General features: G+C 35.6%; 1 protein-coding gene across 1 annotated transcript; it reads left to right on the top strand.

Moving 5' to 3' along the window:
• Nucleotides 1–1,605: 1,605 nt before the first annotated feature.
• On the top strand, nucleotides 1,606–17,700 carry LOC104410926 (ALX homeobox protein 1-like; the record flags this gene model as incomplete). The annotated part of the gene is made up of 3 exons (XM_010021229.1): nucleotides 1,606–2,004; nucleotides 5,598–5,726; nucleotides 17,055–17,700. Coding segments are annotated over 3 exons (849 nt in total), but the record flags the coding sequence as incomplete, so codon positions are not given.
• Nucleotides 17,701–18,089: the final 389 nt, after the last annotated feature.

The raw sequence follows: 18,089 nt of genomic DNA on the forward strand, positions 1-18,089 counted from the left end.
AGGGCCGGCGTTTTCACCCAGTAAAGTCCCAGGAAACTGCAGCGCCGGTGTCGGTGTCGGCGGGACAGCGGCACGGACGGCACCCGGACGGCGGGTACCGCCACAGGGTGGGAACGGGAGATCACTTAGTCATGTTTGCGCCTTTCAAATAATGCTCTGCGAGGATAACATAGTGGGGTTTTATTTTCTTTTTTAAATTGCTGTGTTACCGAATGATGCATAATGGTGTTTCTTCATACTGACTGAAAACGACTTAGGCAATTCAAACAACAGTATTAAATATATATAATTATTTTTTTCCCCCTAGCTCATCGGCAAGGAGGATGTGGAGTGTTTTATTTTTGAAACATTTCAAATTTTCCCCATTATGAAAATCACGTACAGAAAAAGTTAATTTCAAAGTATTTTCCTAGAACAATCGGAAAATATGGTTAAGATCAGCTAAAATATTGAGACTAACAATATCTTACAGTTTTCGATTTCATTTACGAACAGAAGTTTGGGTTTTTTTTGAGAGCATCCTTTTTCGTACCAGTTTGTAAGAAATAAGGACAGATTCCTGCAAGTGCAACCTAAAAAAAAATCCCTATAGAAAATTGATTTATACACTGAATTTTTTTCCTAATTAGCTCATTTATTGTGTGCCTTGGGGGCTTTGGGGCATTTCCTATCTATGTGTGGTAAGTATCTAAAAACTGCGTTTGGTTAAAATGAGGTAGGACTGAAATAAAAGAAATTACTGAGAATGCGAGAATATCCCAAAGCAAGCTTCTTATCGTGTGTTACATGCCATCTTTGTAGATTTTAATTTCAACAGAGGTTTAAACTTTTTCTTGCCTGTTCTGAGAGGAAAGGGGAAAAAACTCTGTCTTTTCGAATCCTGTAACATATCACATGACTTTTTCAGTGATGTGAGATATGTAAAAATAAAATAAATAAATAAAAAAGAAATGTTTTCATTTCTTATTAAGAAGCTACAGAGGAATATTTCTTATCTCTATTACTCAGATTTTACCTAAAACCAAATAGTTCCTGCAATCCTCATACAAATTATATGAAACGATCTCTTATATTAAGTTAACATTTTGCAGAAACTCTCTGTATTTTGTAACCATAACAAACTTAATTGGAAACAATACCACTTTACAAATCCAAGAGAAGGTATATGGAGTCTATTGAGTTTGTAAAGTGAAGCTGATTTTCGGTTTCGTTTGCTTCTTGATCTGTCAGTTTACAGCTATTTAGTTTGCTTCACAGTTATTTTCTATCTCATAGAAAGAAGGTTCGGGTTTTTTCACATCTGCCTCCAAGTTTAATGGCATGTTTGTCAATAGCTTTATGCCACTTACATGAAAATCTGTTTTAGGCTAAGATTCCTTATCTGTCCAACTCCAGCTGAAGGCGATTTCATGGATTATTGATTACTTTTGTGGTGGAGCAAAAATATTCAAGTACTCTCATGCAGTCTTCTTCCACTGAATGATTTTAGATTATGTTTTCAGATACAGTTCTCAGTTAAAATTCAATGTGATTTAGTACTTTTACTCCGCCTATGGTTAATATTATAGATTCCTTTTCCGCAATCTCGTGTAGAAATACACATAGAATCTGGTTCCTCATGAAAATGTTTTATATGAACTCTTGAATATAAACCCCCCCCCCTTTAACCAATTATTTCCCTCCCCCACCTTGCATACAGTGAACTATGGGATTACTAAAGTGGAAGGACAGCCTCTTCACACAGAGCTAAGCAGGCCCATGGACAATTGCAATAATCTCAGGATGTCTCCAGTGAAAGGCATGCAGGAGAAGGGGGAACTGGATGAACTCGGTGATAAGTGTGACAGCAATGTCTCCAGCAGCAAGAAGAGGAGACACAGAACAACTTTCACCAGTTTGCAGCTGGAGGAACTGGAGAAAGTATTCCAGAAAACTCACTACCCTGATGTCTATGTAAGAGAACAGCTGGCTCTGAGAACAGAGCTCACTGAGGCCAGAGTCCAGGTAGGAACCCAGCTTCAGCATTTCCATGACAAGCTGTGCACTGTAGGAACTGGTAAATGGCACTCTTAGGGATTGTACAAAAGCCCATAAAGCTAAAATAAATAGCTCATTTTGCTTTATTTCTTTACATATGTGAGCTGTTCTGCTGCAATACTAAAATAACTCATTATTTTTTTTAATGGTTTGTGTTGCTGTTCTAGAAACTTGTTTAAAGGATGAGAAAACAACATCAATAGTAAAACAGTCTTGATCTCTGATAGTCCTGCTTTACTTTCAGAGTTCCAGGCAATGATTGCATAAAGTGTTCATTTAAAGATCCTGTTAAAGAGATGTGTTGCATGTAGTTGACGATGATGCAGAACTTGGATGCAGAGGATTTTGTGTGTGTTATGGCATGAAAAATACAATTTGAAAAGGAATCAAATTCCTTGATTTTATCCAAAGAGTATGCAGTGAAACTGCACATACATAAATCTATATAAATACTCGTTTATGTGTGTGCGTGCATCTTGTGTAGAACAAGGACATTACAATTTCACTTCTGTTGTATGGAATGAGCTTAACAAAATTGGGAACATTTGCTGTTTTTTAAACTTGCATATCAGATGGATAATGCTATTCTAAGTTTTGGAACAAAACATACTGTTGACCACTTAGTGCAGTATTTGAGTACAGAGCTGATTCATTCAGTATGTGCATTCAGTAGAGTAATCTCAACAATATTTATGGCTTTGGACGTGTAATGGTGGGAAAAGAAGCTAAATATCCAGGAAATGCAGCGTTCCCCAGCTTAGAGATCTTCCCTTAGAAAAGGGTGTCAGCTACATTTTGAGAGCGTATCCTATTTTTAGAGATCTCTGTTCTGGTAATACTCATTATTTTAGTTTGGGGAATAGCAGAACTATCAATTATTACAGACTGGGATGATTTTTTTAAATTTAGTGACTTGAATATGATAACAACTTCACAACTTGTAATCAAACACAGACATACATGTGTATGAAGAAATAGACATCAGTGCACACGCATACAACTGAAATTAAACCAGGATCACTTTCAGAAACTAACTCAGCTAATTAATTTTATAAAAAAGTGTTCTTTTTTATTGAAGCAGACATCATATTCACCATTACTGGAAAATAAAGGACAAAATTGTATCAGTTACATGGATACAATATCACCAATGCAAATGGAGATTAGTTCAGTGGCATTTAACTCTTCAGGCTCTGTGCAATCCCTCTCCCTCTAAATTTCAGACAGTTTTCCAAGTATGACTTTCATTAATTTGGATTTAGTCTTGATTTAAAAAAGAAAAACTTGCATAATGCTAAAACACTGTTCTTACAACGGCATAATTCTGGGATAATGAGAACTACTCCGAGAAAAAATTAAGTCAGAACAGGGAGGGGAGAATTGGGCTAAAATGTGTCAACTGACTTTTTGTCACATTTTCCAAGTTTTAGAAGCTTTGTATGGTAAAACTATTAAAAATAATAGAGTGAATGTAAAAACACATATGTCTGCACCAGACTTTCATAGATTGTCTGTTTCTATTTTATTTAAACATGTTCTCCTCTTTCTTAAAAGATAACTGATCTTTGCATTTCTCGTACGGTAAATATGAAAGGAAATGGTGATCATTTTTATCCATAGTAGCAACAGTATTCCATCACAAGATTAAGCAATTTAAAAGGCCTTACGTCATTAGAAGCAAGCATCTGGCAATTCAAGGATAACAAGCAGCAGATTTTTATACTGCTTTGTGGAGGCAAATGGTTACTTTATCTCTGCCAAGAGTCAGTTTCTAGTAAAGTGATGTAAACAGAAACATTCTGGTGGATTGTCAAAGGAAAGAAATGAATGCCTTTTTTTTTCTCATTTAGTTACTATGAATTCAAGCAAATTGTTTGATTTAGCTTAGCTGAGTGATCAGCTGGATACCTTACCCACATTTCCCTTCACCGCCATTTCATCAACATCCATTTTAATATTTGTCCTGCATACACATGCAGAGAGAGCCAACCTGAACCTAATTTATCTAAGTTGTTCTCTTTCCTGCTGCATGTCAGTGAAGTAATTGGCACCCATTTTAAGGAGATTGTCAAAGTCCTTTTTCAATGAAAGTCTCGTGACTAAATTGCCTTAGAGCGTTCTTGATGCCTCCTGCGGAGACAGAATTTTTTTTTCTTTCTTTTGTTTTCTTTTTGTTGATCCTCAGCCATCGTAAATAATACAAATTTACCAACAAGGTCCCTAACAATATATTCTCAGCAGTTATGTGCATGGGCCTTGCTTTGATTGCCCAGCACATTTTAAAAGGTCGCACATACTAAATTAACAACAAGTCCTTGCGAATTAAAATAAGCAAATTTATGCCCTGGTTGCTTAAGCAGAATTAAAGGACAGTTGCGTTCTCCAAAGATCAAGGCAAAAAGTGGATTATAAACCAAACTGTTATTTAAATATCGCACCATCAGAGACCAGAAAATATGCCTCAAAAAGGGATTCACAGGCAGTGTCTATACATAAAACAAAAATCCCTTCATGTATGTGTATACTTTTAGTGGTGTGACTTCTTTGCACATGGCAGGGGGGTTGGAAGTAGATGATCTTAAGGTCCTTTCCAACCCTAACTATTCTATGATTCTATGATTCTTTAAAAGGAATCAGAATGAGTTTGCTCACAGCTGAGCAGCAAAGACTTAGTTGGATAATATTACTTTTATAAAGCAACAGCAACTTTTTTTAACAATCCCTTTAATTCATCAGGATAAATCTTAGCCACTCCGAACTAAATTGTTTGAAAGAAAAAGAAAAGTTTTTTTAAGACCACAGAACAATGACAGATACCATCACAGAAAAAACTGCATGTAATAGGTTTTGAGATAACACCTGATGCTCAAAATATTACAGAACAGTCAAAAGTTTATTGAAGCATAAAGAAAATAGTTTTCAATTGACAAGAAGGCATTGTTTTGGGTCTAAATTATTTCATGGTCTAAATGTAAAGTGTTATTCTTTAGTTTTCCATTGTCAGAAACAGAAACATGTGACCTAAACAAATGTGAAAAAATGGCACAACAGTTTTAAAACTGTGTTCTCGTGATTTTTTTGTTATCTGTCCTGCTACCAGCTTAACCTGCCTCTCATTACTACACTTGATAATTATGTATACCTCTAGGAGACAAATCACATATAGTCGTACCTGGTCAGTTGGCATATGAAAATAAGAGAAAATTTCTTAAGTTTCTTTAAAATTTGGCTTATTGCTACTTGATGATTTTCCTCTACAGAACTGAATTCTCAAAATTATTACTGACAGACTGATCGTTTTTTTGTTCCTCTTTTTTTTTTTTTTTGACACTAGAAAGGAAAAAGTATATACTTTTAAAATAGCCAGAAATAGTTTTGATAAGTCTGACACTGAGAAGGTTGAAACTGTAAGAACTTCATCCTCAGGTGGAGAACTTCCCTTTCTTAGATAAGCAGAAGTTTTCAAAGCTACTGTCCAAAATCTCTTGGCTTTTTCCTAAGATTCTTTGCACAGTATGTAATTAAGTTTACCTTAATGATTATTTCCTCATATACTATAGGTTTGGTTCCAGAACCGAAGAGCAAAATGGAGGAAAAGAGAACGCTACGGCCAGATTCAGCAAGCTAAGAGCCATTTTGCTGCCACCTATGATATATCTGTTCTTCCAAGGACTGACAGCTATCCTCAGGTATGGTAAAATCCAAGTAGTATTTTGGTTCTACATTTACCTTCTTTTCCATCCCTAGGCACACAAGTATACACAAGATGTATGAAGACTTTCATGTGTTTAGTTTTCTGTGTTCTTTAGACACTCACAGGACCTGCCTCTGTGAACAATAGTTCTAACATCTAATATGAATAATTAACTCTTAAAATAAGTATTTTTTAAACAACAGTTTTAGAAGCTGCAGAGTTTTGTGTAATTTGTGCACTGCCAATGGCTGGCAATATAGTTATACAGCTAAGCCTTTTCTGCACATAAAATTATGTGGGTATTTGAATCACTTTTAGGTCCATCACAAATTCTGAATGAAGATTACAGACATGAGATTGACAGGAATGATGTAATGTTGACAGCAATAAGATCAGGATTTCTCTTCTGGGATATTTATAATCACAGGCATAACTGTCTTAACAACTCTGGTCTTGTATGCTTTGGTAAGATGAAGTGTAAACTATGTGATATGCAGACAGCTTCCTTCTGATGTATTAATCATGCAACATTTCTTTACGGACCTCAATAGATCATTAAATACAAAAAATCTTCTATTGGCATGAAACCGTATTATGATCATGTACAATGAGAATTGAACGAATATGGTTGAGAGAGGGAGGCAGAAAGACAAGAAAGATTTCTTGGAAAGTACAAGTTTGTTTATTTATTTGTTTTTTTCTGTGCTATGTTAGTATATAGTAAGGTATACTGTGTAATAAGACCATAATCTTCTTTCTCTGTTCTCCAGTCCTTTGGTTTACTGTCTTGCCTCACTCTCTGCTATTGTTTTTCTGCTTGCTTGATTTAGTACATTGAATACCTTTATTTTTAAGTATTGTTTTTCTTGTCTTTAGCTTCCTATTGCTTTTACCACATAATTAAAAAAAAAAAAAAAGTACCATACAAAGCAGAAATGTTGCAGGGTCTCTGTGGTAGAGTCCTTCCACTGCTTGTGTCCAGATGTTCTTCTAGTTCATTAGGAAACAATGTCTCTGACAGCCTTAAGAATACGCTCATACACTATGTGGGCTTGCTTTGGGCGTGTTCTACATTGACTGAATGTGAGTAGCTATGAAACAGAGGCCTTGGGCCTGTGCATCATCCACCTAGCCTAAAATGATTTTACTCTGAGGAGGTTGCATGTGATTAGTTTTGGTGCCTGGGCCAAAGCTGGTTTGTGTTGCAGCAGCTCAGAATGTGAGCACAACCATTTCAGATTTGGTGGCATTTATAAGTTCTCCTGGTTTTATTTTATAACATACATCAGCCCAAATTGCATCAGCAACCACTACACGACACACTGTGTTGAAGTAGGAGGACCCAACGCTTGGTTGAGACCTTTCTAGGTGGAGATGTGCAAAAAGACCTTAAGCAATCCTAGGCAAATTCACATTCACTAGACTAAATTCTGTATCTTCAAGCTCATCTTGTATTTTTAGGAGGACATAATCTAGAAATTTTCCCAACTGAAAGTTTAATTAGCATAGGATAGTGGAATAATGCAAGCCACTGGTAAGCACATAACATGGTTGTCTAAAAATGAATGTTTTAAAAAAAGAAACACTTTAGAATTATATTAAAATATAATCCATAAAACTCTAACCCCAATGAAATACCTATTTTGTACTTTCAGTTTGATAAAATGAGAAGTGAATTCACTGCTGTTCTATTTATGATTTAAAAAAAACAACAAACAAAAAAAAAAGACCCTTTCCTAGACAGATGACAATTAATTTTCAGCCTGGCAAAACTTTGTATCATTGATTTATAAGTTCTTAAAAACATGAGATTGAAATGGAAATGTTGGTACCCTAATCTTAAAAAAAGCATTTCTAAAATATGTAGAGATATAAAATGTATAATCATTCATAAACATAAATATGCAGTACTCACTACAGCTGCAGACTAACACACTGCAAGTAAGCAGACATGCATAAACATGTAATTAAGTCGAGTCACCTGAACAAGAAAGTTTTGTTGCACTGTACTTCATGAACAGGAGCAAGGTGTTAGTCCACTTTACATTGGCCATTTCAGTTGAGTACTTGCATGCGTAGTCTGGCTACATGATAAAAATAAGGTGTTTTACTTCTCAGTGAAGAAGGTGGCTACTTTGCTGTAGAGTCAATATGAAGAGGTGTCCAGGCAATTATCACAGAACATTCAGTGCAAGTTCATGTTCTTGCTAACCTACTGGTAATTCATCATAGTTCCACATTCTTACATCTTCATCTTCAATAAAACTGTATCTGTATCATTTACAGAACGTTTCTAATGAGAATAGTGGAAACAATTAAGATTTGTATTAAAAACAATGACCACTAACATCATTACATTCAAATTTTTTGAACTAGTTGTCCATTTATAAGTGCCTCTTATGACTGACTACAAACTCATTTATCTGCAGTTCAGGCAGAAAGAGATATTTAGAACTGTTACCTGCATGTTTTATTTTAGTGTTATAGATCTATTTCCAAAACAATTCCATCATTTCAGTGCAGTTAAGGCAAGAAAAGAAATCAAATACCTTTTTTATCTTTTCTTCCCACCCCCACGCCCCATGTACAAACACTTTTATTGTGAAACAGACATGAGTTAGACAAGCTTTGCCATACTTCTGAGTAAATAGTTTTTCTTGGGGATTGTTGAACACAGATCACTAGAGGTTATTTATCAAAGCCTTTATTAACATGGGGAAAAAACAGACTCCCTGTTGCTGGCAAAAAAACATAGCATGAATGTTGAAAAACGATTAAATCAAGCTGAGATCTTCGCTGTTGTGTGGCAGAAGGAACAGGAACAAATGTGATTTTCTGGTGTGCATTATAGGAATTTGCAGCCTGAAGATATCTATTTTGGGTCCCACCACAGATATGTTCACAAAACAGACATCCAGCTTGCATTCCAGCAGAAGCATCAGTCTCTTTTGTAGCAGAAACATCAGTCAACAGAGAATGTGGAGACTCCTGCTTAGTCTCTTCACCAATTATTTTCATCAAATACAAATTAAGAACATGATGCTGCTGTGCATTGTTTAACTGTATAAACCTGAAAGGTTTTCCAATGGGGAAATGATGTTTTCAACTTATTGCAGATAGAAGGTTGGCTCTGAATCAGAGCCAACTGATGGTGGAAGGGCCCTCTGGAGATGGTCTCGTCCAACCCTAATTTCTATAATATGGTCTAATTGTACTATTAAATTGTACATCTTTATCTTTGAAATAGTAATAAACTATTTAGGTTTAGTTGTTTTGTTTTTGATCTTGTTTTTCTTTTATTTTTTTTTTTTAACTTAGGTCGTAATTGTTTGCTTCAGTCTAAGCCTAATTATTTTTACTCTATGTTGACTTTATGTGCTGTTTATTGTGCAAAATAGTTGCTCAGGTGGCTGCCAAGAAGTTCAGTATCTCCTAAACTGTCCAAATTCTGCAAATATACATCTTCCAATAATTATTTTGGTAACACCTGGATTGCAGAGGCGGACAGTTAGTGCAATATTCCAGGACAACTGTCTGTTTTTCACATGTTTTTTTCTATGTTTTAACATTAAAAATACCACAACATCATTAAGTTTTCACTCAGATAAAATATTTAACTTTTGAAAACATTATACTGAAAATCAGGTTTTTCTAAGAAAATATCATATACAGTAGTTTTCATTCATTTTAGTAAAAGATTTCAGCTTCATTAGTTTCAGTATTTAAGATTCAAGTTTCTCTTGCAGATGCAACATGTGGTCTAAGTCGTCTTGAGTGCACTCAGAAAAAAATTCACTGGTTAAATCTTATCCCAGACACTTTGAGCCCCATTAATTAGCATATCCTGCTGATGGTATGAAAGCCAAGAGGCACCATCACAACATCGGCTGGGAAATGAATGCAGATTCACTTCATGGAGATGTTTACTTCAACTCATCTCAGTAAATGTTAGTAAACAAACAGTACTTGATTTGGTCACCTGAATACAGTGTCTAATGTTATTAAAGATCTCTTATGATATCTGAGACACTTTTGCAGTGCTGATGAACAGGACTGACACAAAAGATTCATGCTTTAGCGGCTGCAGCTGGTGGTCAGATAGACATTTGTGTTTAGGAAACTTAACCAAATCTCTTATGCCAGAGGTTGGTTCTTTTCAAAGTTGGAGAAAATCTAGTCAATTAAGTTTTCTCTTCCTACAGTATAAAGCAAAAAAGTCCCTCTCCAGATTTTTGTTGTCCCTCTTTACGTACTGGAAGGTTGTTATGAGGTCTTATCTTTATAAATATAAGTGCATCAGTATGTAAATAAACATTATATTGTATCCTTGAAAAACAGATTTAGAAGGTAATGTTTTTCCCCACCTAGGCTATTTCCATACTTTGCATCTTCTTCCTTGTTCTTTGAGTCTACTTCATTTGTGTCCATCTTCTAAGTCCTTTTGAAAGGATCTATCATGTCACACCATTATACTTTCCCTCTTACTATCATGTGGGAAATGTATTGTTTGTTTCATTTATTTACTTGAAAATGCAGGCAAGAGTTGGATAGGACTGAATTTAACTCTTTTTTTATTTTTTAGTGGAAAAACACAGACTAGTGCAAGTGAGAATCCCAGGGAGACAAAAGTATTTCAAAGGTAGGGGAACTGAAGTGATATGGAAGGTGTAGAGAGAACACTGAAATCTCAGATATAGAAGGAAAAGGCTGAAGTTTACATTCCATCCACCAGACTGATAAATCAGATTAAATATATTGAACAACATGATGTCATATGATTTGTTTTGGCAATCAAAGAGTGTAGAAGTGGTATCAGTATACATGTGTTATGTACTAAGTTCTTGGATCATCATTACAGTTCTGCTCTTGCCTTAGTACATATGGGTAATTCTCATTAGCAATAATCAAAGTTACATGCTCCAATTAAATCTTTCATATGGCATATATTAGACACCACATGTTATATGACTTTAAAATTCTTTTAACTGTAGTAGACATATAAATGACAGTTAATCACTATAGTTCATTAAGGCTATGGGTACACTGATTAAGTAGGAGTAGATGTGGTACACATATCTGAGCTAGCTTCAAAGAAGTTTTATCATATACTCATGCTGTCTAGCTGTGACAGCATGGAGCTGAGGCTGGACCACCACCTGGATGGTATGTTGCTTGCTGCATATGTGCTGACTGTTGCACTGCTGTGGCTGATCTTCCAACAAGAGTAACACTTCTAATCTTTTTGGGTGGTGTCTGTTCCATACAAAGTAGTTTGTGCACTGTGATTTTTTTTTTTCTTGCTTCTAAACCATCGCTGTATGTGGTCCTCTTTAGAGGCTCAACATTTGGTTTGCTGCTTTGTTACTTTTTTTGTGAAACATGTATTTCTTTAAGTGTGTGAGTGACTTTAGCTGGGGCTTAATTATAAGGCAAATCCATTTTTTTCTGAGATAGAAACTTCTTTTTAATAGTCTTTTTTAAAGTATGAAATTTTGTCTTTAACTCTACCACAGAAGTGAAATATAATTAATTCTTATCATAACTGGCCCTGAGATTGCAGTGGGGAGGTTACAGTTTAGATACAAAACATCCCACAGAAGAATGGAAGACTGATGACTTTTTGAATCCTGCATGATTTTGCACTTTAGCAAGCTTGTTAAGCATGAAATCAAATTAACGTGCTTTTATTTTGTTCACTGTATTTAAGGTCTAAATGTGGAATGAATGAGACTATCACATATTTTAGAACTGTAACATTAAGCCTCTTGTTACCGAGGGCCAACTTACATTTTATGGACATACCTGAAAATGGTGTGCTGCAACTCATAAGTATGTGAACCCAAACCAGTACAGATGATCTTTATGTGTTCATTAGGTCCATTTGGTCCTAAAAAATGATCACAAATTACACCAAGAAGGTTTTCTTCTAGATATAAAGGAAAAAATACAAAAGCCTTGGAACAATTTGCTTATAGAAATTACTGTATCTCTGTAGCTAGAGCTACTCAGAACCTGGCTAGATAGGGCATAAGTAATCTGATTTAAATTCAATATGTTACCTGTGAGCAAGGGGGTAGAATAAAATTCCAGAGGTCCTTTTCAGTTTAAATTATTCTGAGAATCCATGATTCAAACCCCGGAAGTACAGACAAATCTCTGCCCATAATTTGGATTCCATTTTTAAGAGCCATCCAGTAAAAAAAATACCGTAGCAAGTGACAGACAAAATTAGTTGAGCTGATGGACTAGGAATAACCTACAGATCATGAGTTGTAAACTAGCAGTTTTGAGCAGTTTAACAGCTATTGCATTTAATCTGCCTGAAGTAGCTCTTTGTGCAAGCACAGATTTCATGTTCTCTTGCAGTGCAAGGATTGTTGCTTCACACAGAGAGGAGTGACAAAAATTTAGCAAATAAGCCTCTTTGACATTCACATTTTCTATAATTAAGCAAATTCTTAACTGTTCAGTTAGTGCCACTGCTGTCTCCCTTGCAATGTCCAGTAACATCCTGAAAACAGAATCAATGTGTAGTTTCTAACTACTTACTAAAGTAATTATAATAACATATAATATGACATGACATGACATAACATACATTACGTAATATAATAATAAAACTACAAATAATAACTTATTACTTCATATGTAGAAATTTTTAAAAGATTATAATTTTGTTTCCCATGTCAAGCACTAAAACATATGTCCACTTAAATAGAAGCTGTGTGTCCTCATGTTGAAAACAGACTCCAGTCTGGATAGGCAGGTGGCTCAAATAGCATGAGTCAAGACATTTGGTGATGGAGAACCAAAGCTGGGTAAGTGATAGTAAAACTCAGAAAATGTGGAGATTTGAGTTTGTGTGATTTCTCCAGGTGTTGTGTAAGAAGACTGAAGCTCCAGGAGCTTGAAATTTTAAAAGAAAAAAAGACACCAAGTGGGATGACCAATTACCTCAGCTAATTTTCCTCCACAATGTCAAGCAGAAGGTCATATACGTAGGAAATGATAAAACCATGTTAACAACAATAACTCTCCAGTTATGTTCTTGTCACAGCTATGAAATCCTACTTCTTTTTGCTGTCAGGAAGGGTGTGTGCATGTGTGTGTGTGTGTGTATGTAAACCATACAGTAGGTAAATATATTGAAGGGTTCTGGTAATTTCATGGTAACCACAAGAGCAAAGCTCAAGTTGTTTGTGATGTTAACAGAAACCAGAGATGTGCTGTATGTATAGCCTCATTCACAGACTCTGAATTGCCTTTTATATAGTTCATGGATCACACAAGAGTTTAAGAGGAAAAATATTTTCTTTAAATTCGTGTACATAATGTCCCTTTTCCTTCCAGCATACCAAAAGAAGGTCTTACAATTTTGACTTATTGTAAAACATTATTTTATTTATTTTTAATATAGGAATACCTTCTGCACCTGAATTTCACTACAAGATATTTATGTTGTAAATCCTAGCTAAGAAATGAAAATCTAATATCAAAAGTGAAGTCACTCAACCAACTAAAGTGAATAGAAATTTGATATGACTGAAACTATGACTGATTCTTTTGAAAAGTACACCTGTCTCATGAGAGAAGATGTAAAGCTTTCTTAGCATCTTGTGGTATTTCTGAAATTAAGTTTATTAATTTAGATTCTTTCCTCTAAGGAAGAAATCTAGGGCACCCCTTTGAAAATTTTAGGAATGAATCACTTGTTCACATATTTCGTTAACCAGACATTGGTATGGTTTACAATTTGCATCTGAATTCTCTTCTCATTTACACCTGTGCAATCACACTGAAGTTAAATTGAAAGACATTTGTCTAGGATAAAAATTTCAGGAAAATTGGTGGTACTAAATTTAGTTTACTGCAATCCGAACTACTAGAAATATGGAAGGAAAGAGATCCAGACCACATAGGTCACTAGGCACTTTCAAACTGAGCCTCTGAACCTTTTGAAGTCTTCCCATCATGACTGTATTAAAGGCAAACTCATGAACGTTCCTATTTAAACAGATGCTTTTGGAAAATTCTTCCCATAATTATATCTGTGCAACATGGGCAATTGCAACATTTGGCATATTGTTTCTTAGAAAGAAATCTTAGTCAGTCAGATAAATGAAACTTTGTTGTGTATGAGTTAGCTTTGGAGATTATGCACTCCTTCAGAGTTAGCTCCTATATTACATGCTGTATAGATGAACTAGTCTCTCCCTGGGCAAATTCATCCTCTTGTGAAAGTTTTGAGACTAACCCTTTGGCCTGAAAGTAGCATCAGAAAGAATGGGGTTCTGTGTGCATGTGTTTAAAACGTTTAATTTCCCCCCCGCCCCGAATTCTTTTTTAGCTGTATCAGATGCCTGTTTCAGTTCAGTAAAGAGCTGTACAAGCAAAACAAACTGAAATGGAACATCATGGAAATAGGTACGGGTGACTCATTTTGTAGGAAGAAAGGGAAAGAAAACCCCAACAGTTCCTTGATCTGTCACTTCTTCTGCAAGAAAAATATAAGTAACTATGAGATACAATAAAGTACAATTAAAAATTTCTAGTGATCCTGAAAAAAGAAAAAGAAAAGAAGACAATGATTTTTGTATGGAAGACTGGGTTTCTGATCTTCCCAGTTCATGACTGAGACAGAATGTGTGCAGTTTGGGCTTTTAAGCAAAGTGAAGATTTCTCTGGATCTTACATGCTTTCAGTTCTAATTTTTACTACTCCCCTCTGCACTCTAATCACATGCTATGTGGCTACAAACTCATTAAGTCTGAGTAGACAGTAACCCTTAGGAGCCATAATAGCTGCGTGATTCAACGCAACAAACTTTCTTAAGCATGACAAGGGTTCACATAGGTCCAGAAAAAGATGTGTCCTTTAATCCCCAGATAAACCACCTGTTCCATAAAGGTAAAAAAAAAAAAAATTCACATCTGATTATGAGTTAAAAATGGCTCAGGTGGGTTAATTAAGGCAACTGAGGATCATGTCAAGCTGCAGAGGGTATCCCATAGGTTTATGTTTGAGAGTCTTCTAAAAACTGCTGAAAAGAGGGAAGGATGGGAACTGGAAAGTTCTGAAACTCTCACTAGAGTCACTTTCCTCCTGTAGATCTCAGGAGGGCCACAAGAAGGAAGAAAATTCCTCAACATCCTTCCCTAGGCACCTTATTCACTCTCTTACCTCTCAGCAGACCACCTAAGATATGCAGGAGCAGATGCCTGAGGTGTGCCCAACTAGTGCATATGTGTATATGTGGAAAGGCAAGCTGCATTCATGTGAGTGGCTGTGGAAGTGTGTGTGTGCCTGTACGTATGCATGTCTGTGTGAATAAGGCAGATCAGGCTTTTGGGGAGATGTGCTGCTACCACATGACTTTCCCCCAGGCTTTTGGGGAGGAAGGAAACTAGAATGGAGCTTTTACTGGTTCTTTTTTTTTTTTTTTTGCTAAGGAGCACAGATTAATTTGTCAGCTTCTGATGACCCCTGCTAATACAAGTGTTCAAAATACTAACTTTTAAAAGAAGACTCTATTTCTACTTCCCTATCTGCACTAGATCTCAGCTAGATGAGTTCAGTGAACCATAATTTATCTCTTTAGCTTGTTGGTGGCTTGGTGGATATGTGTTGTTCCAAAGTAATAGGACAATGGGAAAAAATCCAACTGAGCACTAGAAATATGTTTTCATTCTCTGTGTGTGCGTATGTGTGTGTTTGTCCTAGTTTGTAGTGCCTTGACCTCTAGTTTGGCAGAAAAAGCCCCCCACTCAGCTAGAGATAACCTACATATCTTAAAGCCAAACTTCCTTTGTCTATGGATTTTTAATGTGAAGACAAAATTAAGTTTGAAGTGGGAATTTACTTTACAGTGCTAACCAAAGAGTAATTGCAATTGCTCCAACATATAGGAGAGAACAAAGACGTGGGCTCAATCCCAGTGCATCAGAGCAGTGATATAATGAACAGACAACAGATTCTCAGGATGAAGACAAATCTAGAAAAGTAAAACAAAAAGAAAATTATATAGTAACTGGCTGAGAAGTTCTGTATTCTGAATGAAAGTTACAAATGTCTTGTATAATATTTGTACATTTTAAAAAAAATCAGCATTCAGGAAAAAGATATAAGTAAAAGTGGAGAAAAATATAAAGCTGTATATTGTATAATGGTGAGTGCAAGTGAAAAATGACTGGGGAAGAGTATGTCAGAAATCATATCTACATATCACTGATAGAGATATAGAGTTTAAAAGACAGGACTTCGCTGACTGTGAAATTTGATTAAATCAAAGTTAAAAAAGGAGGAATGAAAGAATGCATTTTGAGATAATGACAGGAGCTGACTGTGCTAGGCCTTTAAAATCTTTCTGTCTATTCACCTAGTGAGAAATAAGTGAAAAATACCTATCCATTAATAGCATCTATACATAGATGATAGGAGACAGCCTGAGACTCAGAATAGAGCTTTAAGTGAGTGCCAAGTATAGAAGGCATTACACATCAAAGCTTGAATACATGGTTACTCCAGATCTTCAGCGGACATTGCTGGTAACCACAAAGTTTGTGTCCTAGTCTGTCATGCAACGTTTTCCAGGGGTGCACAACACACCCGGTTAAGGCTGAGAGCTGAAAAAAAACTGCTCTCAAATATAATTTTGTATAAAAACATCATGAAAGAATTTCTACCTTAAAAGCATCTTTGAAGCAACTTCATGAAAAACTCTTGTCTATATTATCAACCATGCCTGTATTTTATGGATTAATTTGCTTTCAAGTAATTACACAAGGCTTCTCAATATTTAATTTTGCAAATACTTGTTGGGTTTTATTGCTTGAGAAATCCTGGTTTGTTTTGTTCACCCTTTTATACTGTTTCCTCCAATTACCATAAGAAAAATTTGTGATGAAGAGAAGCTTTTATGGTGAAAACAGCTATGATATTGTGCACTCTTTTGACAATTTTTCTTTGAAATCAGTTGTGTGCTTCCACTGAGTTTGCTGACAGGCTGGGCTGGTGACATCCTGAAGTCCAGTGATAAACACTCCAGGTAAAGCCACAGAGCAAATGGATGACAGAGCAAGGAATATGATTCAGCAGCCCTTACTTTTACGTGAATGATCTAATATTTTGACTCAAGTAATGTCTTCTTGACTCAGGTAATGTCTTCTTAGTATTTTCTAGCACTACTGCAGGTAACTAATAAAGAACTTGTGGCTTGTTTTAGAGGAGAACTAGTAATGGATGTGTTAAATAAAGCAAACCAAGCATTGCAGAAAACGAAAGATGAACTATCTAAATTGAATCTTATTCATTTTATATGTTCCAGATTCAGAACAATCTGTGGGCAGGGAATACGGCTAGCAGTTCTGTGGTTACTTCCTGCATGTTACCACGAGACACATCTTCCTGTATGACACCTTATTCCCATTCACCCCGGACAGATTCTGGCTACACAAGCTTTTCAAACCACCAGAATCAGTTCAGCCACATGCCCCTCAATAATTTTTTCACTGACTCTCTACTTTCTGGGGCAACCAATGGACATGCTTTTGAAACCAAGCCGGAGTTTGAAAGGAGGTCCTCAAGCATTGCAGTTCTACGGATGAAAGCCAAAGAGCATGCTGCCAATATTTCCTGGGCTATGTAATATAGCAGTACCCTTTCTTAATTTCCCTTTTTTTTTTTTTTTTTTTTTTAAATAGCAAACTGAAAACATTTTTATTTCGCATATTTAAAGGACACAACAATAAGCTGCTGTGTGTGGAACGCTAGAAAACACAATATACACGATGTCTGCTTAAACAAATGCAATATAATATTTAACAATAAACCAAGAATAAATAGATTTACCATGCAACAAGCTCAACAAGCCCTCTTTGTTTTGGTTTTCATATAGAAATATGTTTTGTTGTACCAGTTGATGAAATATGATTATAGAACTTGCAAGAAAGAATAAAACTATTAAGCAAATATGTCTACTCCATTGGTTTTTAGCAGTCCTGCGTACAAAATTAATGTTTTACGAATGAATACTTTGTAAGGGAACAACTCTGTAAAGGAAAATAAATTTATTATACTAAACCCATGAAGTAAATCTCTAAGCACAGCATGAGGAGAAGGAAATATATGATCATTCATGTTGTAGGTGGACTTTGTAGACCTAACTCATTGCTGCTGCTTTGAGCCAGCTCTGATCTTTGGCTAAATGCATATTATAAAGTTGCTGGAGTTATATTGATACACAACTAATGTAATGAGAGTAGAAGCTAATCCTTTATTTTATGGACCTGAATGTGTTCCTATTAAAGACAATGAGATTTTTATTGTATTTTTGCCAAGCATATCACTAAAAGCAGGATCA

The sequence above is a fragment of the Nestor notabilis genome, unplaced genomic scaffold, assembly GCF_000696875.1.
Source record: "Nestor notabilis isolate BGI_N333 unplaced genomic scaffold, ASM69687v1 scaffold27738, whole genome shotgun sequence".
Classification (NCBI taxonomy): domain Eukaryota; kingdom Metazoa; phylum Chordata; class Aves; order Psittaciformes; family Psittacidae; genus Nestor; species Nestor notabilis.